This window comes from Lutra lutra, chromosome 2 (genome assembly GCF_902655055.1).
Source record: "Lutra lutra chromosome 2, mLutLut1.2, whole genome shotgun sequence".
Lineage (NCBI taxonomy): Eukaryota > Metazoa > Chordata > Mammalia > Carnivora > Mustelidae > Lutra > Lutra lutra.
The window spans coordinates 21,054,151-21,079,988 of NC_062279.1; the positions used below are offsets into that span (position 1 = coordinate 21,054,151).

At 33.8% G+C, this 25,838-nt stretch overlaps 1 protein-coding gene across 1 annotated transcript in view; it reads right to left on the reverse strand.

Annotated features, from left to right (window-relative positions):
• Positions 1–25,838, reverse strand: part of SGCZ (sarcoglycan zeta) — a 1,128,323-nt gene that overhangs the window by 197,134 nt on the left and 905,351 nt on the right. Inside the window, exon 3 of the mRNA XM_047715970.1 lies at positions 24,706–24,807. Coding sequence (XP_047571926.1) covers positions 24,706–24,807 — 102 coding nt within the window. The remainder of the gene's footprint in view (positions 1–24,705; positions 24,808–25,838) is intronic.

Sequence of the window (25,838 nt, forward strand, 5' to 3'; positions counted from 1 at the left end):
ACCTTCATATGCCTGGATAAAAGTAAACATAATGATTCATCACAGATATATTGACCTATCGAAATTTTCAGGAGTAATCTTAAAAGTACAGACAAAAAAAATATCCTTTTAGGCTTGAATAGAGTCTAAAGAAGGTCCTTTTTTCATTTTAAGAAAATCAAAAGAACATGGAACAAACCATGATTTAGCTACACATATCTAATGCAAATGAAGGAAAATCCCTGTAGACAATGAATGTGATATATGTAAAATTAATTCATTCAAATTTTAACCCAGATTCTATACTTGCCTCACATAAGTGCTATTTTTTCTTATTTTTTGTCTTTTCATCTGTGTAGAAAAATAAAATAGGATTCTATAAAACAGAGATATTTCAGTCTTCACAAAGACAAATCTTTGAAAATAATGAAATGCCTAGTGTCAGAATTAAATAACTCGTGTCTGCTTATGGACAACCAATGATTTCACATTAACATTTCACATTACATAGAAATATCATCAGTAATTTGCACTTTTAACCCCAAAAGAAAAGTGTCAGTTTGGGCACAAGTATACCAATTATTTCTAAGTAGTAAAGAATGGTTCAATTTTATAAATATAAAATAATGTCTTTCAGTAAGTCTCCAATCTATATAAAATATTCAAACTAGGTAATGCAAATTGACTAAGGTCAAGGAACTAATGAAGTTCATAAACCACTGAAAGCATGTTAAAATTATAGAGAATTTATTGATCTGGGATGTAGAAATTTTTCTAAAAGAATTATAATTAAGCATTTTCTTACTTTCTATGTAACTCTATCACTTGAAATGATTGGAAATAGATACTGAACACTTAATTAAGCCAGATTATTAATTAAAATGCTGCACTACCTCATTTCTGGCTCACACTGGCACCAGAACACCACAACAAACAAATCTTAGGTGCCTCCCATCAATTTTATAACCACCCTTGGATTTGGTTTACGAGGAGGTCCAAACCTCTCAAGACCCTGGTATATCAGCTTAAAGCTTACAGTACGACATGGAAATTCTTCTCAAGTTTAAGAACAGGAGAAATCACTTAAAATATTTCCTTTTAATTTATGTTCTAAATGTTCCTTACAATATTTTACCACATTCATTCTAATAAAAACTCACTAGTATTCACACTAAAATCATTGGGGAAAACACCTTAAACACCTTCTCTGTCCCTCTTCCTGTGCTGTGATTCCCACTGCTCACTGGGAAGCCTGAACCACATCTACTACTGTCACACAAGGTAAGGTCTCAGTTAAGTGTGAAGCGAAGATGTTCATATATGAGACGCTACAGCAGTAGCTACTCTTGAATGTCTCTTTACTCTTCTTCTGAGGCTCTAACCCTGAGGCAAGGTTTGTACAGGGTGGGTATTTGATCTCTCTGAGCAAAACAAAATATAACTTGAAGACCAGGTTTGATGGTAAGCATGTCAAGTTCTAAGTAAGAGAGTTCTCTTCAAGAAAACAAAGAGGACTAAAGAAGTCACAGGTTCTTGACCTATGATAGATAGAGGAGGGAGAGCCTGGAAAGAGAGGTGTAAAAGCAAAGCCATCTAACTTGTGTGATTTGACAAGTCTATCCCTGGGAATGCTCATAGTATGTTTATTCACAAGCAAATTTTGATATATTCTTCCAATGAAATGCTAGTCAGCAATCAAAGGGACTGAACTGCTGAGTGATGAAACAATGTGGATAAGTCTTAATACCATTAGGTTGAGAGATGAAAGGCAAAACAATACATACTATGATTCCATTTATATAAAGATAAAGAATAAGCGAAACTAATCTATGGTTTTATATAATGGTAGAACAGTTATTGCTCTGGGTGACGGGGAGGCTTGACTGGAAGTGGGCATTGAGGAACTTTCGGGAGAAATAGAAATGCTTCTATCTTGACAGTGGTATGGGTCACAAGAGTGTATATATTTGAACTACATTTCAGAGGAATGCATTTCACTATACATGTATTATACCAGTATTTTTTTTTTTTTTTTTTTTTTTTTTTTTTAAAGAGAGAGCAGAGGGAGAGCACGGGAGGGAATATTAAGCAGGCCCTATATCCAGCACAGAGCCCAACAGGGAGCTCCATCTCAGGACCCTGAGATCATGATCTGAATAGAAATCAAGAATTGGACTCTTAACTGACTGAACCATCCAGGCACTCAACATGCATTTTATTTTAGTTTTTAAAAAGTTCTACAGCCAAATACAAAAAAAGAAGGAAGGCAGGGAGGGAACGAAGGAAGGATGGTGCAAGCTTGGACTCTTGGGTTAATATAGTACAATCCATATTCTTAGGTCGCTACTTACTGTATGACCTTGGCCAGATTACTAGAATGAATTTTTTTTTATTTTGTTACCTAAATAAGGAGTTTTTCATGGTAATGTAAGATTGTTATGAAGATTAAATAACATGACAAATGTATGCAAAGTCTTTAGCACTGGACTGCCTCACAGTTAATAATTGCTGGATGGCAGTTATAATGGTGATGGATAGTAAGTACAGTGTAGGAATTATCTGGAGAATATGGCTGAATTTCAACAACTAAAGGGGAAAACTTGAGAAATTATAAACATCTTCTTAAGGTAGATGTGAGATAGTGCATACTACTAAGAGAGTTCTACCCTCTCTCACCAGGAGTCCTTGAGAGTGACATCATGTTTAAACCCTGCGTGACCATCCCTGACATACCACCATGATGCCCAGGGAAGCCGGGAGACCCAGAAGTCCAACTGCTTCCTTAAGATCATCCAGCTCTTGGGTGGTTACCCAAAACTCTTCAGTGTGGGAACAGACAATGTGGGTTCCAAGAAGGTGCAGCAGAGCCACATGTCCCTCTGCAGGAGGCCTATGGTACTGGTGGGCAAGAACACCATGAAGCATAAGGCTATCCAAGGGCACTGGAGAATATTCTAGCCCTGAAGAAATGGTCCCCTCATATTCAGGGGAGTGTGGGCTTTGTGTTCACCCAGGATGACCTCGCTGAGATCAGGGACATGCTGTTGGCCAGTAAGTATCCGCTGCCACCTGTGCTGGTGCCATGGCCCCACATGAAGTCCCGGTGCCTGCCCAGAACACTGGTTTGGGTCTGAGAAGACCTCCATCTTTCAGGCTGCAGGCATCACAATAAAAACCTCCAGGGGCATCACTGAAATCCTGAGCGATGTACAGCTGATGAAGACAGGAGGCAAAGTGGGAGCCAGCAAAGCCATAGTGTTGAACGTGCTGATTACTCTTCCCCTTCTCCATCCAGCAGGTGTTTGACAATGGCAGCCTCTACAACCCCAAAGTGCTTTGTATCACAGAGAAAACTGCATTCTAGCTTCCTGGACAGTGTCCCCAGTGTTGTTAGTGTTATGTCTACAGACTCGTTACCTGATTGTTGTACCAATATACCCTTCTATCAGCAATTGATACATGTGGATCTGGTTTTGTCACTAGAGACTGATTATGCCTTCCCACTTTCTGAGAAGGTTGAGGCCTTCTCAGCTGGTCCATCTGCCTTTGTGGCCGCTGCCCCTGTGGCCGCCACCATCACTGTCACTCCTGCTGCTGGTGCTGCAGTCCCAGCCAAGTGTGAAGCAAAGGAAGAGTCAGAGCAGTCAGCGGAAGACGTGGGTAAGATATTAGTCTCTTGGACTAATCACCAAAAAGCAAGTAACAAAGCTAACTTTAATTGTAAAACAAGTAAATAACGGCTTACTTCTAAAAAAAAAAAAAGTTCCAAGAAGGAAGGATTCCACTAAAAGAATGTCAGTATGTATTAGTCACTGAAATATTTACTTCTTCAGTACTGTTGCAGAGCCAAATTGCCTCAAAAGAAAAAGATTAAGTTAGAAAAAAAGTGAGAGATCCTTTGTGCCTACTATAATTCTAACTACAGAGTAAAGTGAGAAGTGGGGTACTGGACCCTAAAGAAGCATGATCTGCCATAAATGGCAATAGTTTCATCACATCTTTTTTTTTTTAAGATTTTATTTATTTATTTGAGAGAGAGAATCAGTGGGGCGAGGAAGGAGAGAGGGAAAGGGTGAAAGGGACAAGTAGACTCTGCATTGAGCTCAGAGCCTGATGTGGGGCTCAATCTCATGACGCTGAGATCATGACCTGAGATGAAATCAAGCTGGACACTTAACTGACTGAGCCACCCAGGTGCCCCTCACCACATAAATCTTAAAGGTGGCCGGAACAATGTGGACTTGAAAGACAAAATTCAGGAGTGGAGGTATGTGAAGAAGTGGCCAGTGCCTGACCAGGAAAGATAACAGCCAGCAGGTCCTCTGTCCCACTGCTGAGGAGTGAATAAGTGAATCAACTTAGGATAGTCAAGGAAACCATCATCATCACCACTGATGAGAGGACAAACAGCACCTGAAGGCAAAAGAAGAGCCCCACAAACCTGCTCCCCTCAAGGTGGGGTATGTATGACATCTCTCCTTAAGAACAAAGGCAGGGAGAAATAAATGGTCAACTGATAAAGATTACAGTCATGCAGGATATGAGACTCCACTATAGTTTGTAACTGTCTTAATGATTTACAAGAGAAACACAATCGTACTAATAGCCAGACTTCCAGGAACCTACAGACGCAATTTCCTGGAGCCTCAATGTCACTTTCACTTCCACAGGATAGAAAAACCTCTGTCATCAGTGACTCCTTACAATCACAGTGCACCTCTGTTTGCCCGCGGGTCTGTGCTATAGTACAAGCACCACTCTGCATTCTAAAACGTCTCAAGAACTCTTTCTTGACCATGGCGCTCCACATCCCGGCATCATCATCATCATCCATTTATTGATCATTTACTATATGCTCAGATCTTGTGTATAGCTTCTCTAGTCTTACCGCCTTCAAACTACTTTCTTGAGATCTAGCTATAAAACCCTTCGATGTACAATTATTGAAACTGAAAGACTCTGCACGTGTATTTCTTTAGAGCTTCTTCCCTTCTGCATGGAGCTGACTCCAGATTTCTGAGAGAAGGAAGACGGACTTGTGGAATTTCGTATTACAATTTCTACCTGCATAAGGATTCAGATCTCACAAAGGTAACTTTTGAAAAGTCTGATAACTCCTTTTCTTGATTTAACTATAAAATATTGCGTATTTACAGTCAGGTTCACCTTTGTCCTATTTTTATTTTGATATCTTATAGAATACACTGCAACGAACTTCATAGGGGCCTTTAACCAAAAGAATAAAATTTAGACTTTTTAAATAGGTTCAGTATGGAATCTAGAGAGAAAGAGATTTCTTAGTGTTTCAACTTTAGTTCCCCTAAAATGAGAATAATTTTATTTAACATAAGTTATTTTTTCACATGCCTCTATCCATTCATCGTAATATCTTTAACCCCAAATGCATTTGACTGAATGTTAGAAAAGTAATGTACTTTGGGGTGAATAACTTAAAAGTTGTTGGAAAACTTTTGAAACTGATTTTTAATATTTATTTAATGATCATGTGATCCTTCACACAAAGTTTTTAAGTTATAACTTTATTTTGTTGTTCATCTTCTCCTTTAGAAAACAGATTTTTTTAAATTATTTATTTATTTATTTGACAGACAGAGATCACAGGTAGGCAGAGAGGCAGCCAGAGAGAGAGGAAGGGAAGCAGGCTCCCTGCTGAGCAGACAGCCCGATGCGGGGCTTGATCCCAGGACCCTGAGATCATGACCTGAGCCGAAGGCAGAGGCTTTAACCCACTGAGCCACCCAGGCGCCTCTAGAAAACAGGTTTTTAAACTCAAAGCACCAAGTATTTTCAGATGAAAATTATAATTATGTAGCTGTTTGAATGTTTTCAAAATCCTCTTTCCAAAGGCTGCCTTTCATTTACAGCTCATTGATGTTTCCTGCCAAGTGTTCAGAAATATATGTCAATTTCTTCATAAGCACTAATTAAAAGAAGTCACTAATTTACAAAGGGTGATTTTTCAAACACATGTATACACACACACAAAGCATCAAGAGAATACAGAAAGTGACATTATGGCTATAAAATGTCTTCTCTTTCTCTAAGATTATAATTTAAAGGCATACGCATGACTATAATTGGACCAAAATGTGAGAAAGAATCTATTACACTATCTTAACAATTATTTTTTAACTTCATAAGTTAAATCTAGCTATTAAAACTTAGAAAGCATTTTATATAATTTCTCCAAAATGAAAAACAAATAACTTATCTTCTAACATGAAATTTAAACACTTCTGTGAAAACACTGAGCTGGGTATTTGGAATTTTTCTTGAATTGATTGCATATATAATTTTACAGATCCAGATTAGATTATCCTTATAATAGGTACTTAACATTCCTGTTTATCAAACCAGGTATATTTTACCTGCCTGGTACTTTTTTTCAGAGAAGCTTCTACTATGTATTTTGAAAAATTTTATACATTATTTGCTTCATACTTTAATCTTCCTACTTCTTTAACTACTGTTCCATAAGGATGTCTTTCTCCTCTGACAAAAACATCATTCTCAAAGTTTCAACCTCTATCAGGTATTTCTATCTCTCTTCAATTTCATTCAGTTGCCATTCACTTAAAGAGCTTGACCATTTCACTATGTGCTGGCTTCCTCATCTGTTCTTCCAGCTTTATGTTTGATTGAGTTTCTATCTGCCAAAAGCCTGCTGAATATTTCTGTCAAAATGTCTCTCTGGAAACTCAAGCTATCTCAAACTAATGCTATTTTTGTAATGAATATTTTCCCCTAATATCCTCCTGCATAAAACCCTACATCACTTAAGTGCTCAAAAAGCATTTAATGGCTCTCTATTTTTCAGTCAGTAAAATCTCAATTTGTGATTCAAGTTCAGAGAGACAATTAACATGACCCCAAACTTTCCAGTTTCAGCCATGTTTGTACTTCTTTCCCTGACCACGTGCTCAAGCTATCCTCTGTCTAGTATGCTCCTTTTGTCTATCACCTTACAACACCTTCATCAGAGGTCATTAGCTGCGTGAGATATTAGGTGGGCATTTTTGTCAGAGATGATTTGAGAAATAAAAAGATCTTAAATATAAAATAAAACAAACCTATTTAAAATCTCTAAACATATTGTGGAACCAGTTTCTACAAGGAATAATTTATTGCAACATATTCTCAAATTATCTGAAAAGCAAAATCATAATAAGAAACATTATATAATGGAAGCTAACACTAGCTAAAACATGAGACAAATACATAAATAAAGAAGATAGAGTTACTTTAAAAACAAAATATAACTTTTCATTTATCCTATAAAAGTAAATATCAAAAAAAAATAAAAAAAATAAATAAATAAAAGTAAATATCAAGATTAGAAATTCTAAATGTAAAGGACATGGATTTATTAAAAAACCAATACTGCGTGCACGTGTGCGTGCGCACGCACACACACACACACACACACACAAACACACAAAACATGAGATGGATGTTCATAGGTTAGAAGTCCTCTTATTTAAATACTTGTATGGAAAACCAAACACTGCTTCCATGAACAATGAGCCAGTTGATTCATAGAAGTGACAAACTAAAATTATGTACTCCAAATGTGTATTTTTGTTACAACTGAATGATTCTAAAAAACTTCTAATGAAGCATAACACATCAACAGTGACATCCTGAAACATCTAAGTCTTCTGGATTGTCAGTGGAAATAATGGATAACCAGTTACATTAAGTAGGAAAATATCAATCAATATATTTTACATTCTAAAAATAAAAAATAAGAATTGGTTTATGTTCATTTCATTATTGATTCAATCTTTTTTTGGAATTACAATAATGCCAGAGACTTTTATTTTTTATTACTAGAATAATAAATGGAGTTACATTATAACTACATAGGTGAGAGGGAAATTATTCCCTTAGCTGACCAAACAGTTATGGAGTTTTTCTAAAATAAATAAAGACATTTGTAAGACATCAAAAACCTAATTTCCTAATTTATTCTTAGTATTTCTCTGAAATGCTATAATGAAAATGATGATGCATAGTCTTTATAGTTTTTTTTTTAGTCTACTATATTTTTAATTTGGCTTTGTGTTTGTGAAAAAAATAATAAAATCATAAAGTCACCTATAAATGATATCACAATATCATCTTCCCAAATGAAAATATGAGGGTATTTTTTTTATCAGAATACATCTAAAATGCATACATCTCATAATTATATGGCTCTATGTCCCATTACTATGGTAAAGCAGTATCCATTTTGGGAATTTATTTAACTTCCAAAAATGTGGCCAAAGTGAAACTTTTAAGTTCTATTTCTGTGAAAACGGTCATTGGAATTTTGATAGGAATTACACTGAATCTGTATATTGCTTTGGGTAATATGGAATTTTAACAGTATTAATTCTTCCCATCTATGAGCATAAAATATCTTTCTACTTATTTGTGCCTTCTTCAATTTCTTTCATCAATGTCTTACAGTTTTCATTGTATAGGTCTTTCACCTCCTTGGTTAAATTCACTCCTACATATTTTATTCTTTTGGATTTAATTGCAAAGGGGATTTTCTAAATATCTCTGAAAGTTCATTGTTGCTATATAAAAATGCAACATATTTTGGCATATTGATTTTGTACCCTATAACTTTACTGAATTCATTTATTAGTTCTAATAACTGTTTGGTTGGAGTCTTTAAGGTTTTCTATACAGAAAAACATGTCATTTGCAAGTAGTGATAGTTTTACTTCTTACCAATATGAATGTCTTTTATTTCTTTCCCCTGCCTAACTGCTCTGACTGGGACTTTCAATACTATGGTGAAGAAAAGTGGTGAGAATGGGTATCCTTGTCTTGTTCCTATCTATGTCCATCAGTGATACTGTCCTGCAGTTTTGTGTGTGTGTGTGTGTGTGTGTGTGTGTGTGTGTGTGTGTGTGTGTGTGTGTGTGTGTTGTCCTTGTCTAGTTTTACTATCAGGGCAATGTTGGCCCATTCCCTCTTCTTCAATTTTTTGCAAGAGTTTGAGGATGACAGGTATTCAGTCTTCTTCGAATGTTTGGTAGAATTCACCACTGAAGCCAGCTGATCCTGTACTTTTGTTTGTTGGGAATTTTTTGACTACTCACTTAATCTTCTTACTAGTCATTAGTCTATTCCGATTTTTATTTTCTCATGATTCAGTCTTGGAAGATCATATATTTCTACGAATTTATTCACTTCTTCTAGGTTGTCCAATTTGTTGGCATATATTTGTTTAAAGTAGTCCATTATGACCTTTTGTATTTTTTTGTTATCAGTTGTAACTTCTCTTTAATTTCTAATTTTATTTATATGAGCTTTTTCTCTTTCATTCTTAGTGAGTTTAGTTGCAAATTGGTTATTTTCATTAATCTTTTCAAAGAAGCAACTCTTTAGTTTCACTGATCTCTTCTATATCTTTTTAGTTTGTTTCATTTATTTTCACCCTGATCTTTATAATTTCCTTCCTTCTATTAATAATTTCAATTATATCTGGAATCTAAAAAAATAAAACAAATGAATAAACAAAACAAAGCAAAACTCATAGATACAGAGAACGGAATTGTGATTGCTAGAGGGCAGGAGGTTTGGAAGGTTGGGCAAAATGGGTGAAGGAGATCAGGAGGGACAAACTTCCAGTTATAAAATAAATAAATCCTGGGGATATGTATTATGGGGACTCTTGTCAATAATATTGTATTGCAAATTTGGAAGTGTTAATGAAGTGACTCTTTTTTTAAATTTTTAAATTTTTTTAGTAACATATAATGTATTATTAACCCCAGGGGTACAGGTCTGTGAATTGCGAGGTTTACACTTCACAGTTCTCACCATATACATACCTTCCCAATATCCATAACCCAACTACCCTCTCCCTAATGAAGTGACTCTTAAAAGTCATCATATGATCAAAAATTGTGACTTTATATGGTGAACAGATGGTGAATGGGCTTAATGTAGTAATCATTTCACAATGTACACAAATGTCAAATCATTATGTTGTAAACCTAAAACTAATATAATATATCTCAATTATGCTTCAATAAGAAATTAAATTGTAGCCATTCAATTTTAAGTCTGGAAATAGCACACCTATTTTCACACTAATTATAAATACAATTTGGTTATATTAAAGCAGTAAAACATTGCCTGATATAGAAAATAAAAGAGAACAAAATTTAGAGATTTTAGCCTTAGTGAAATTATCAATTAATAACAATTAGGAAATATAGACTCTGGTAATTACATCAAAATCTATAATATTCATTAAATCAAATTTGAGACAAGCAGCACATACAAAGTATTATTATTAGCTTACATTGCTTTATTATGTAAAGATTCTAAATCAAATAGATTGACATGTATCTTATGTTTGCTAGTGTTTATTTTAATATAATATAAAGATAAGCTATAAACCTTCGTAGGACAATCAATATCAACAACTAACCTATTATTACTATCCTAAGGAAAACATAATCACATAAATTCCAAGAGATGGGTACTGGTTAGCATGATAGATGCCATATAAATCATAGTAATGCCACATAAATTACACTTATTGATATGATCACAATATCCAACATTTCTAATATTTATATCTTATTTAAAAACTGCAGGAAAGATTCAATGTTGCCAAACCAAGACTTCTAAAACAGTTTCATGAGCAGGGTTTCCATATCTTCAATGTCATAAGTATAAAACAGCAAAAATCAAGGAGTCTTATCTGATTTTAAGTGAAAATATTCATGTTAACTTTAATTTAAAATGTTACTTTTAAAACAATTGTATAAGTGTATAACTCAATCTTTCATTGAAATTCATACTGGCAAATGTCAACTACATGTCAACTACAAAATAAAAGAAAATGTCAACTACAAAATAAAAGAAAGTATTATAAAATTATTAAGACCAGAAATAATGATAGCCTCAGTAGTAGCTTACAGAATGACCACAAATTCTTCCCATGGGTGTATATCTTTTGTAAACTGACTTTACTGTTCTACCATCAGGAGACAGAGGCAAATTCTCCACTGAATTTGAGCTCAATCTTGTGACTTGTATAGGTTAATGGGTCATGGACAAACTGACCATAAGCAGAGCCTTGAGATGCACCTGCACAAGGGGCTGACTTCTTTTGCTGCTGGGAACCATTGCATTATCATGTAATCAAGCCAGAACTAATATACAGGATGAAAGACCATATGTAATGTCATCTCAGCCATTATAGAAAACTGACAAGTGACCTGTGAGGACATTCTAGATTTTCCATTCCCAGGCCAGTCAGTACAAACCAGAAAAACTGCCTGGATATGCAACAATTTGAGAGGAATAATAAATGCTTATGATTTTAAGGTATTAACTTTCATGTTAAAGCATTTTTTTAAGCAAAGGTTATCTTGATCAGCAATTAAACTATTTTTCATAACTATTATAACAACAAAAAATAGTCTATAAAACATGATTAAAGCAAACAATTAAGTTAAATGTGACATTATAGTATGATATAAAATTCCTAATTAACCAAAATTAATAGTTGATATTCTTCCCTATTAAAACCATATACCTGTCCACTAATTTCATGAATTTTGAGATAACATACAAGGTTAGATGTTTGAATGACTACTGAGCTAATTAAACATTATGTCAAATGTAGTGTAAAGCACTTGGAAGTATTAGAATTACTTTCTCTGCAAAGAATTTTGCTATATTGGATGATTTCCCAAGTTTTCTCTGATAAACTGTGTTATCCGGTATGGCCAAGAGCACTTTGACTCTATTTCCCTCCTTTAGATTTTCATGATTGGAAGAAGAAGCCAAGATAGTGAAACTAGTACGCTGAGTGAAATGCAACATGAAATGCTGATTGCAAATCATAGACAGATGAAGAGGGCAAGAAGGACATGGTGTTACCTCAGGATTGATTTTAAAAAGATCAAAAAGCAATAAATGCAGGCATTTGTATAAATCATGTTAAATTTCTCTTTTCCTTCTTAAGAATAAAGTAAGAATAACAGAAATATAATTCACCTCACAAACACTTCCTAGGAAGAAATGCAATGGCAGACAATTACTAATTACATTTAAAATTTACTGAAGACCACTATTTACAATAATTTACATCTCAAGAAATAAGAAAGAGAGAATAAAATGAACTTAACTTAAATATTTTATCAGGGGAAAATACTGCTATAATAAATTTTACTTAACTAATAACTACTGCACAGGTAGGCAATGATGCAGTGACTATAGGGCATAAAAAGCTATGACATTTAATTAACCATGCCTCTTATTGCTTCATTCCTTATTTCTGAGACATTTAAATTTCTAAAATAATACTTTTGTGACCTGGTTAAAGACTAAAACCATGTAATTCAGCCTTAGAGTGGTGTCAGGGTCAAAGAAACAGTTCACAGCACAAAGCAAACTTTAACAGTTCAAAACCTTACTTTGCATATCTCAATATCTATTAAAAGAATCTGAATACATAATTATTTTTCTGCCCCATCCATGTTTATAGAATCTGACAAATGCCTCCAGTACTTTCTAGCTTTTCTCTCCCTCTCTCCACTCTTTTTTCTCCTTTCCTGAGTTATGTAGGTTGACTTAGCCCCCCGCCTTTTTTTTAAGAAAGAAAGACTTTTTTCTCTAGATTTTTAACTAAAGAGAAAAGAGAGGAAAATTACAATAACCTCTGGGATCTTGAGGGATAGTGTGAAAACTAGGGCCTTGAAATGAGTTCAAATTTTTGGCCTGTGACATCTGCTTGTTATAATATTTTAAAAAACTGAAATATCTAAACTAAATTTGTATTCTGTTTTCATGTTTCATTTCATTATCTAATATAAATTCTACTAACCAATTGGTGGGCATTTTTCCATCTTTTTTCCTTTTTTTAAAAAAATAAACATATTCACATAGAAGAATTTTTCAGTTGTTGTTCTTGAAAGGGAGGGAAAGAAAAATAAGACAGAAATGCAAGAATGACTCAGTAGTATGATGAAATGCTTTTATATCTTAGGATGTCTAATACCTATATATAAACAATTTTAAATGAAATTTTAGACATCCTGTAAAATGAAAGCATTTTACCATATTGCATATCAAAATGTAAATACTCCATCTCCTTAAAACTTTTGTGAGGTCTTCACAGAATTAAAAAAAAATCATGTGTGAATATATCTGTTCATTTCAGAGGATTAAGAAAATCCAGAAATCCAGAAAATGAAAGAAATCCATATTTGGGTAAATGTCATAACAGAAGTAAAACCTTTCATATTATACAGGGGGAAAACAAACCAAAACGTTCAACAGTGACAGAAAACTGGAGCGAGAGGACCCAAGTTCCCTGGAAATCCACACAACTCTTATAGACATAACTGGATCATTCATAGGCTATAGAACAAGACTTGAAGCTATATATAAAAAATCTTAAAGATTCAACCAAAAACACTGTTGTACTAACCAAATTTGTAAAGCTGCAGGACCTAACTTTAAGTTTCTAAAACACAGGATGACCAAGGGCAACATATAGATTTGTTGTAATAGTAATGTTAGATTTAGCATTAATACAATTAATAAAACCAAAATTACATCAAATGAACTTGTTCTTTCTTTTCTTAGGATCTTGGTATATCTTAGTAAGTTTGTGATAAAAATTACTTATTTTGTCACACATGTGCTATTTAAAGCAGGTTCTGATTTATAGGAGGCTGCTTTTACTTCAAAAGAGATATCAACTGCTATGGAGATAGAAAATTAACAAGTAGAGATTATACTTTAAATATTAAATACTTTAATATTAATACTTTATATAAAGTTTAAATAAATATTTAATAAATAAATATTTATAATAAATATAATATAATAAATAAATAAATAAATAAATTATTAAATAATAAATACTTTAAATATTAATGCAAATCAAAGGAAAATGAGAGAAGGGGGAAGTATCTGAAAAAGCAAAATAGTGACTATAATGAAGTATGAGCTTTTACAGTGATGAGGAAGTATACTATGATAAAATGTGGACAGAAAGGTAGTTACAGTATTTGTAATCGGATTTTATTGTGATAGCTCTCCTGAGTGTACAATGAAAAAGGTGTAGGATGACACTAAAAATATTGGTCAAAACCAGTCTTTTTCTAGGTATAATGCAGGAAAATCAGAGATCCAACAGATTCTTCTCATGGATGGGCCAGATCTCCATTTCCATTTGCATTATATTGCTTTTACTTTTTGCGAGATCTCACTTAAAAGAACAATCTCATACCTAAAAATCATTTATAAACCGTCCATTGAGTAAATATGAATATTTTAATTTGTAATAATTAAGAGTAATGGATTTTAGTATTAAGATACTGAGTATTTCTGTTTAAAAAAATATTTCATTGTGGTTCGGTGTAATGCCTTTTAATAAAATTTTTAACATTCTATGTCTCAGAAATATTAAAAAGAATGATTGTCTACCATATTAAAATACAGCAACCCTAAGTAATGGGTAAGAATGAAAAGCTTTTCCAGTTAATGAAAAATCTGCTTATTATTTTTAAAGAAATGTGTTTCATTAACTTGAAATATAGTATACTAAGCTAAAGTAAGATAATATTGCAGTTTAGAGTATCAGTGCCTTAGGGATAAATTCCAAATTCCTTAGCATTCAAACCCTACGTGTATAAAGCCATAAGCTGCATTCCAAATCAATGTTCCCCTGTTCCTTTATATCTTTGTTCTTCAAATGCTTTTTTGCTCACGCAACTACTTAAAATATTTTTTAAAACTATATCCCCTCAAATATTTTTAAGCTGATACTTGAAATATTTTGGGGATATAAAGTTTAATGTTTACAAGGATAAACTATCTTATACTCTCTATTGTATATGTATTTTTTAAAAGATTTTATTTATTTATTTGACAGAAAGAGAGGTCCCAAGTAGGCAGATAGAGACAGAGAAGGGAAACAGGCTCCCTGCTGAGCAGAGAGCCCAATGTGGGGCTTGATCCCAGGACCCTGAGATCATGACCTGAGCCGAAGGCAGAGGCTTAACCCATGGAGCCACCGAGGCACCCTACTGTATATGTATTTTAAATGTATATTTTGTGGATAGATAGAGGAGGGAGAGCCTGGAAAGAGAGGTGTAAAAGCAAAGCCATCTAACTTGTGTGATTTGACAAGTCTATCCCTGGGAATGCTCATAGTATGTTTATTCACAAGCAAATTTTGATATATTCTTCCAATGAAATGCTAGTCAGCAATCAAAGGGACTGAACTGCTGAGTGATGAAACAATGTGGATAAGTCTTAATACCATTAGGTTGAGAGATGAAAGGCAAAACAATACATACTATGATTCCATTTATATAAAGATAAAGAATAAGCGAAACTAATCTATGGTTTTATATAATGGTAGAACAGTTATTGCTCTGGGTGACGGGGAGGCTTGACTGGAAATGGGCATTGAGGAACTTTTGGGACAAATAGAAATGCTTCTATCTTGACAGTGGTATGGGTCACAAGAGTGTATATATTTGAACTACATTTCAGAGGAATGCATTTCACTATACACGTATTATACCAGTATTTGTTTTTTTTTTTTTTTTTTTTTTTTTTTTAAAGAGAGAGCAGAGGGAGAGCACGGGAGGGAATATTAAGCAGGCCCTATATCCAGCACAGAGCCCAACAGGGAGCTCCATCTCAGGACCCTGAGATCATGATCTGAATAGAAATCAAGAATTGGACTCTTAACTGACTGAACCATCCAGGCACTCAACATGCATTTTGTTTTAGTTTTTAAAAAGTGTGTGTGTATGTGTGTATGTGTCTTGGTAGAGAAGAGAACCATGTAACTTGTTTAATGTTTGTTTATAAAGGTAGCTGGTTAAGTATGAGGTGATGAGAAAATCTCGATTTCTCCACAAGGCTTCAGTGGAGTCTGGGAGACCACACTAGTGAGAGGACAATCATCACTCTAGAAAAAAATACACAGTCTTTTTTGGAGTCTCTCTGTAGTTTTTGTTGCTGCCATTGTTGTTGTTGTTGTTATTTTTGTTGTTTCTAAGTCCAAGGAATACTTCCCTTGATAAGTAATTTCACTTACGTTTACATATTCTGCAACTTCAAACTGTCTCCCAGTTTAATGAAAATTTCCTATGGTATTATTTTTTTTCTTGTTCCTAAATATATATGTATATTTCCTTGTTCCTAAAATATATACATATTTTTTTCCTATGGTATTATTTTTTCTCTTATTCCTAAATAAGGTCTACTACCTACTATGCTCAAACTGTCCCCATGCCTTCTTCCATGCATTCAGCACCACATTCTACACACATAAATAGAAATGTGGGTTTCCTGGACAATGTATAAAAAATGATTAATTTGGAGAGTATAATGAATTGTTATAAGCAGTGAATCAAGACAGGAAGACTGAGATTCTAGTCACAGTATTAAGATTTACGTTGGGTGATTTAAGGAAGCTGGATTGCCATATGCAAATGAAGACAATATCTCCTCATGGATAGCAGTATAGATTAAGTAAGGAAATATGTATAAAAATGGTTTGTAAAGTACAAAATTTAATGTTCAGGATTGTTTAATAAAAATTTGATACCTAAAAAAAGAAATTGCTACCTCATGAACAACAAAAAAAGATCATCCCAGTAATAAAGGATGCCTTAGATGTTTGAATATCTTTTCATGAAATTTCATCAATACATTAAAAAATAAAAGTCATATTAATAGATAAATTAAAATGTGATAAAAAACCTATTTTTGTGATAAAAAAACTATTTTATTTCTGGGGCACCTGGGTGGTGCAGTCAATTAAGTGTCCAACTCTTGGATTCGGTTCGGGTCATGATCTCAGGGTTGTGAAATCGAGCCCTGCATTGGGCCTTGCATTCAGTGGGAGTCTGCTTGAGATTCTCTCTCACCCCCGCTCTGTCCCTCTGCTCGTGCTTTCTCTCTCTCTAAGGTAAATAAGTAGTTTTAAAAAAATAACTATTTCTGACTAAGGTATAATCAAGCTAATAATGGAAGGATAAATTTTCAGTCTTCGTGTTACTTGCCTATCAGGAACAGTTCTTCACTATATCAACCTAGAAATACTTTCTTCTTTCTGCTTCCAAGATTCCACATTCTTTTGGTTTTCCTCTTACTTCAGTATCCTTTCCTTTGTCTGTGTTTGGTTTTTCTATTTCTTTCTAAACTATTCAGTTTTGGATACCCTGGATTCATTCAATAAACATCCTTAAAATTTCTATTTACATTCACTTACTTGATATTCTTGTCTAATCTTGTCTGAAATCAAATAGATGAGACAGATACACAGACAGAAAAAAAGACAGACAATATCTCTAATTTATATCTCTAGCTTGTACCTCCAACATGAAATCCAGACTTAATGGATCCACTTGTCTAACCTGAAATCCATGCTCTCCTATTGGGCAAATTAACAGTTCCAAAAATGTGCTCACAATCTTTCCTCACTCCCTACTTTCCCCCAATTGGTTAATAGTAAATATTCAGAACAAAAAATTATGATATAATATTAGATTATCTCTTATTATGTATTATTTATAGTGTGTCAGCAAATCCTTAAACTCTTTCAAAATATACTGTCTTTCATAATAGTACATATCACATAGTAAGGATGAATGAGCTAAAATATGCAAAGCATTTAATGTAACGTTTGACTTTCCTTAGAAGTTATATTTCTCTTAGTAGGGCTGAACACTATTACTTTAATAATAAAAACATTTGGGTCCACTGTGAACTTTATTTTACATATGATAAAAGTAAGGCACAGAGTGGTTAAATAAGGTAATTAGTCACAATTGCTTTCTCACAGAGCCAGAATTGGAAACCAGGAATTTGACTCAAAAGCTCTTGTGTAAGCTGAATCTTAGCTGTTATTATTAAAAATCATTATTGGTCACTGAATGATTTTAAATATAATAGAAATAGTAAAATTTCAGGAAAATGGCCAGAATATATCCACAACCAAAAAGAACAGCTTTTTTATATAAGCATAAAGACCAATGAGAAAAGTGAATGGAAAAGCCATTCCTATATGCAATAAGAACCATAACGTGATTGACAACAAATCTGTAACATTTATGTGAAAAAGATTTAAGAAATGTTCCTAAGAAATGCAAAGTAAGTTCTAAAAAAAACACAAAAATCAAAAGAGAAGCCATGTTCCTAGATAGGATAACTCAAAACTATAAAGATGTCAATTTCTCACAAATTAAATTAACCATAATTAAGTTCTCAAGAGGAATTTTTATGAAACTTGACAGCTGATTATTAAGTTCATTTGGAAGAGAAAATGCACAATAGGCAAAAACTTTTGAAAAAGAGTAATAAAAAAGAACTTGCTCTCACAGTAATAAAAAATAATTTCCTAAAGTTTGGTTTTTGTCTAAGTATGTCAATAGAACAGAACAGAGACCAGAAATAAATCCATGTACATTTAAAAATATGTATGAGAGGGGCGCCTGGGTGGCTCAGTGGGTTAAAGCCTCTGCCTTCAGCTCAGGTCATGATCCCAGGGTCCTGGGATCAAGCCCCACATCGGGCTCTCTGCTCAGCGGGGAGCCTGCTTCCTCTCCCTCTGTCTGCTTCTCTGCCTACTTGTGATCTCTGCCTGTCAAATAAATAAATAAAATCTTTTAAAAAAATGTGTATGAGAAAGCCATAGTTCAAATCAGTGATAGGACAAATGGACTATTCACATTATAGTATTAGGGACTATTGGCCAAGAAAGAGAAAGAAAGAAAGAAAGAAAGAAAGAAAGAAAGAAAGAAAGAAAGAAAGAGAAAGAAAAAAAGAAAAAAAGAAAAGAAAAGAAAGGAATGAGGGAGGGAAGGAAGGATTTCGCCTAATACTATATATTCAAATAGAAAAGTTTTCAGAAACTTCTTTACTACTTAAAAAATTAAACCACACTTCTTTCTCTTTTTTTAATATTTTATTTATCCATTTGAGAGAGACAGAGCAAGAGAGACAGCATGAGTAGGAGGGAGGGGCAAAGGGAGAGAGAGAAGCAGACTCCCCATTGAGCATGGAGCCTAATATGGGGCTCCATCCCAGAACCCCAAGATCATGACCTGAGCTGAAGGCAGATGCTTAACTGATCTTAACTGCATCCCACAAATATTTCTTTTAAAATGTATTTGTTTCTTGGAATAGCCAACAATTTCTTGATTTAAGCTTACCCTATAAACTTGAAAAAGTGGGAGCCAAGAAAAGAAAGCAATTACTTCATAGTACCTTAGAACATGTATCCCTACCCTACTCTCATCCATATCACCAGAAGAAAAGAAGGAGTGTTAATATATTTCAGAGAAGTCTAACCTAAATAAACTTATGTGGATAGAGGGAAAGAAGGTGGTAAAGTAGGTGGTACTAAAAAAATGTCTACCAAGTATAAATACACCACTGGAAAAATTCTTCAGAGGCAGAAAGGGCCACTAAAACCTACAGAATTTAAATAGTCCACATCTAGTTGGCATGTCATTTAGTAGTACCTCAGAAGGGAAAGCAATCCCCATCTATCCTCCCTTCCCATCAACCATCTCACTGGTGAAACAAAGTAACTAGACAGTAGTTCCCCTACCTCAAATTGTGACTCACTGGAGATCATTCAAACTAGGTCAGGCAAGTGCTTTAAGTTTTAGAATGATTAATTTTAATTTTAATAAAACCATAGCTCAAAGACAATAAAATACCTTAATACCATTTACAAGGAGACTACGGATGTATGGAAAATTCCAATAATCAGAATACCCTTATACATAAAATAAAAGCATTAGAGCAAGGGCAAAATTCATGTGAAGAAAAATAAAGACATGGAAGAAAGACTGCAGATAATAACAGTTACTTGCATTCAGAGGAAAAATAAAGAGTTTAAAAATAATTAAAGAAATTATAGCTGTGCACAACAAAGATGATCCAACACAAGAATTATTGCTTTCTCTGAAGTGAAGCCCCAAACACATGGAAATGAAAGATACTGAGTGATACATTTGACAACACTTCCTTAAAATAAAATGGCAAAAATGTATCTGGCATCAAGGCAGAAAGTTTGTGTCATCAGCAGGAGAAACATATCAGGCTGCCTGAAGACTTTTTATGACAATATTCAGTGGTGGAATTTAAGAGAGCAATTAGTTAACAGGAAAAGAAGGGATGAACCATTAGTAATATTCCCAGAAAGGAATAAAGACAATAGTGAGACACCTTCAGCATGAAATATTTCAAGGATTAACAAACAAAACTAATTAACAATGAAATACAAGTAAGGAGGAAATGATTGGAATAATGAACTCAGTCATGAAGAAGCCATAATAAAAGGAGCTGATGGTTAGTACCACAGCCATCTCTCTGTAGAATTAAGACCAAAGTGCCAACTCAATTAAAGTTGCAGAACAGAATGTAAATATTATGAACTCTGACAAAGTTAAAATAATATAATTACAAAAAAAAAAAAACCCTGAAAATGAAGAGGGATAAGGAGAAATTGGAGAGGAGCTAATCACCTCAGACTGCACTGCAGGGAGTTAATGAACACTGTCTGAAATTAAAACATGGAGCTAATGCATCCAGCTTCTTAATGATATTCATAGTCTTTTATTCTTAACCATAAAGACAAGTTTTTTAAAAAGCATCCTTATGATAAAGAAATACTTAAGTTCAGCAGTGTTTTCCCATTTATTTCAGATTTTTCATTTATTAAAGCATGTGTAGCGTATTAATTAAAAATATCATGTACATGTCTTTCTCCATACTTACCCTTTCATTTGTGCAGATGTGTAATTATCTAATTGGGATGATGTTTATCATATGTTAATAGCTTCTTTTCTGTATGTAATCATTTGGGGCATGATTTGTGTTTTTAACTTAAATAAGGACATTATAGTAAAATAATACACACTTAATTAAACACTTAAAATTTAAACACTTAAACACTAAAATGATAATGATAATAATGATGATAATAAAACGGTTACACAAGCTTGCAGATATCTTTGTATGTACTGGTTTGCATGGACGATATTTGCCAAAGTACCTGAGTTGTGTATGTTGTGTATATAGGGAAGAGGTTTGCTATGTTTGTCCGGCCCCATGGCTTTGTGTCTGAACTCTAAAAAAAAATTGAAGACACAAGGCCAAAATCTGGTTGTGCCAAGAACTGAGCATCCCAGCTTTGAAGCCAGGTGAAATGACTGTACATGAAAGGGAGAACATGGCCCTACTCCCAGCTGTGCTAACACAGGAGTCCCAAGAGCTCAAATCCCACTTTGCTTTGTTGAGGAGGTACAGGAATTGGAATTATATGGTAGTGGTTCCCCTGCATAATTATCAGATCCTGATGAAGGATGCTGGGATAGGGATCAACAGTGAGGTGCCACCTTAATTAAGGACATTTGAGCAGAAAAAAATTAATAAGAGAGCTGTTCAGTTAATACCAGATGAGGCTAGGTAAAACAAAAAGTTCTAAAGAACTGCACAATGCAAATTTTGGGGACAAGAATCAGTGAAATGTAGATAATTTAACCACCTTAGTTCTCTGGACTCATGAAACCCTGGGGGGAAAAAAAGTCTGATGACTACATGTCCTAATTTCCTGATAGTTCAAAGATTCTGACTTCATGTTAGATCATGTACATTGAAGACTGATTCAAAATCTTATTGTCATTGTTATCATTTATGTAAGGTAGCCCTAAATCCCATATCCTTTGTACTTTTCCTATCTAAAGAAAACTACATATTTAACTTCACTAATATTCAGTAAGTACTTACTCCCTGAAAATAATGTTGCTAATTCTGAAAGATACATTGAATTCTTCAGATATTTCAAACATAGAATATAACATTCTCCTCTGTACTGATAATAATGGACCATTTTAAAAAGGTTGATTTTTTTTAAAGCATGGAGAAGAGAGTAAACTGTGATGTATAATAATAAACTTCAAATATCTATCTATCTATCTATCTATCTATCTATCTATCTATCTATCTATCTATTCAAATATCTGCTGGTTGGTGCAGGGGACCAGTTAACTCAGAGTAGAAACAGCACATGGTTTACTAGGTTAGGAGATTAGACATATGTGTCTGTGGGCAACTGCATTTTTTGATTAATAGAGATTGCTCTGTCTAGTTGTATGGGATTAAATTCCTACATAACCAGGAAGTTACTTTAAATAAGAAAATTCTTTCTTTCAGAGTGGAATACTAACAAAATATAAAGAAAGCTACCCACTGGCCTCAATTTAAGAAAACACACACACACACACACACACAAATCAAAATTGCAGGAAAAAATTCACACAAATTAAAATTGTTGTACAGAGTAGTAGTATTTTTCTCATCTTAAGTGAATCTTTCTAAGCATCTTTTGAATTGAGTAGATTTCCTTAAGTTAGATCTACTGGAACTTTAATATTTTATCATAAAAATATTTGAATACATGAAAATGTATGCAAATACTGAAATGTATAATGGGTTTTTAAAAAATCTCATTTCTATTAGTATTACTGAAATTTTGGTATTCTTTCTTAATCTAAGGATTCAGTGTTTTGATAAGTTTCTTCGAAACTCCCTTTATTACTAAGAAAACTCAGACTCAGGGAAACTGTGGCTGGCTTTTTAAAACAGTGAATAGGCTTTACGGAAGAGAATGAACAATTGCATACATTCATGGACGAAAGAATCCTAACCCAGGAATTGTTTATAAAAGACATATTTTTCTCTTTATTTGTGTTCATAGTGTGTGTATAGAGAAATTTCCAAAGTGGAAAACGGATCTCTGTTTTTTTCTCATACCCAGCCTCCTGTCTGACTGTTGAGGACACAGGGTCCCACCTGCTCTCACTGTGCCAGGCTTCACTGTCACTGAGAGGCAAAAGATAAGAGAGAAGATGGGAGGCCAAGCAACAGGTCTGGGATGTGAAAGGAGCATAAAGGTTTCAATCAACACAGAGGGTTTTGGAAATGCTTATGAACTTGAGGTTCTGAACTTCCCCAGGGATGAAGGTTAGGGAGCCCGACTGCCACCAGCTCATACTCTTAAGCTAACACATTAGTGGACTCTTTCTTATTTGGTCCACGGGTGGTGTAAACATATATCCCCGTTTCCCAGGACAATCCTGGTTTACCACTGTTGTTACACTTCAAAAATGTCTGGCTGAGAAGATTAAACTCTTCTCTAAGCTGGATTCCCAGGCAGCCATCCAAATTGATCTAAACGGCTGCGAAGATTGTCCCTGGACTTGTCAGTAGAATGCATTTTCGAAGAAGTTCCTGCCTATGATTATTCTCACTTTCCTGTGTTAAGTAATGTCTTGATTTCCATGCATAAGTTTTCACTTCCTCAAATACTCAACAGTTTAATAGTGTCAACCACAAGAAGAAATCAGTAAATATGTGAGTAGTGGTGATGTCCAGTCAGGGGGAAGGCACTAACTTGGGTATGCATGTTAGTCTTTCAGTTTTTATAAAAAGAAAGTAAAACAAAAATACAACTTTTTAATTCTAAATTTAATCAGTTTTTATAGTAAGGTCAGGTTTCCATACATGTGTCTATCATATTGTTGTCACCCCAAAATCCAGCAAGTAATCTTTCAGTGTAAAATTCTAGTACCTAGAGTAGTAATCAGTATAATGTATTTGTGAAGCTCTGCAGGTTCATATAGAACAAAATAAAATTTAAAGTTAAGGCAATTAACCTAATAAGTTTCATAAAAATAATCTTCTGTTTTGTTTTCACTTTGATGTTTAAGGGAAAATGGCTTTGAAACAAATTATTTAACTATGGCTTACTATGAAACCCATTTGCTAATATATTGGTAATATTTAAAAATTATTCTAGCCTAAAATAGACTTTCATATTTATGAAGTAAGGTTAATAATCTTTCCAATTATAATTTCCAATTTCCAATAATAATTTCCAATATATTATATTTTATATAATAACAAGTTTTCCATTTTTTCTGACTTACTAAATTTCCATACATACACACATTTGCACAATAGATTTGAAAGATTCTAGTTTTATTTTCATGGACCCAAGAATACTTGCTACTTTTTGAAAAGTAACACCCTGAAGCCAAAATACACAATGGCTAAGCTATAATCTTTTGATTTTTAGCATGCTAACTGATAAAATACCCACAAGGCAAATGCGCGCACGCACGCGCACACACACACACACACACACACATTTGAAAGGATAGTCTTACTTGTTTTAAATAATGTTCATCCAAAAATAAATGGAATTTCTATACTAAGACTCTTCCTCATCTTTTTTAGAAAATGCATGTTGATTTGAGCTAAAAAGATTTATAATATATTAAAATAATTTATCCAAGTCAATATTTCCTGCAAAAATTATTCATGATGTATCAAATGCCCCTTTGGAAATTACTACAACTGTGTATTTTTTACTTCTATTGAAAAATAGAGGGGCGAATTTATAGACTAACCAAAGCAACACTGCAGTTTAATTCAAAATGGTTCTCTAATTTTGTCAGTTTAAAACTAACCTCCACTGATTTTTCAATTGTTTCACTGTTTTGATTTCTTCAAATCAATCTTTAGCTTAAGGAAACTAAATGCATACTGAAGAGATAAGGGGGTTTTAGCCTCCTATTTCAAGCTAAAACATAACCTCTAAATTATCTTTTACAGTAAGCCAAAGCCAGTATCACATACCTTTCGGGAATGAATTTCTTTCACATACAATGGAAGTAGAAACTCAGATATACCTTCAAGTCGGATTCCCTTCTTGGTGACTCTCAGATTTCCCATACCATCCTACAAGCAATGAAATATAGTTCACTTTTAGGTTAATTAGAGAATGAATAACTGGCCATAATTTTCTAAGGGCTAAACTGAGAAAACAGTAAGCTCAAATCAGTGATGATTGAAGGAAAATCAAAGACTGAATCTACTTCATGAATGACTGCAGCAGTCTGCATGCATCTAGAGGGCTCTGTTTAAAGTGAACAGGAAAAAAGGTATATTAAGGACTGGATATCTAGTCTTAGCTCTATCAGAGATTAGGATTTATCTATGAAAAAAAATCCTGTACTTTTTTCATGCATCAGCCAGTTTAACTATTTTGGGGGTATAATTATTCTTTCTATCTATTAGAAACAATTTTGCTTGCAGAGAGTATTAACAATATTTTTACATTACAGTTATCACATATTTCTACAGTAGTCAAAGTCACATTTGCACAATTTCAACAAGTACTTAATAATTGGCTAGTGTAAGTAAGCTTGGTGTTCCTGTATTCAAACCATGAGTAATGCTTATATCTCCTCCTTTAGAAAACAACATCCTATAAGGAGGATAAAACAAGTACTTAAATAACATTTATGAGGTTGAATAAAATAAATTTTAAAAGAACAGAGTGCTAATAGGAATTAAAGAAAGATTTCAAATTTGATAAAAGAGTGAACAATTTCTCATGGAAGAGATTAACTATGAGAATATGGTGTTTCAACAGGAGCTGTCCATAGGAGAAACAGAATGAATGTTCTGTAACATTAAGAAATAGCATGCCATACAATCTTACTAAATGGACTACTGTGAGAAAAAACAACTGGGAATATGTTTTGAAGCCAGTGAAAGGAAAGCCATGAATGCAAAGGTAAGGAGTCTATACTTATACCAAAAGAAGAAGAAACATAAAAATTTCTTGAATAGCCTATGGCTTGAAATGATCAGAGTTAAGGTTTTTAAGATTGATCTGGTAGGAGCACTATGTGGGGCTGACAGAATATCAGTAAGAAGGCACAACCTGGTAATAACTGTAAGGAGTGTGGTGGTGTAGGGCACCT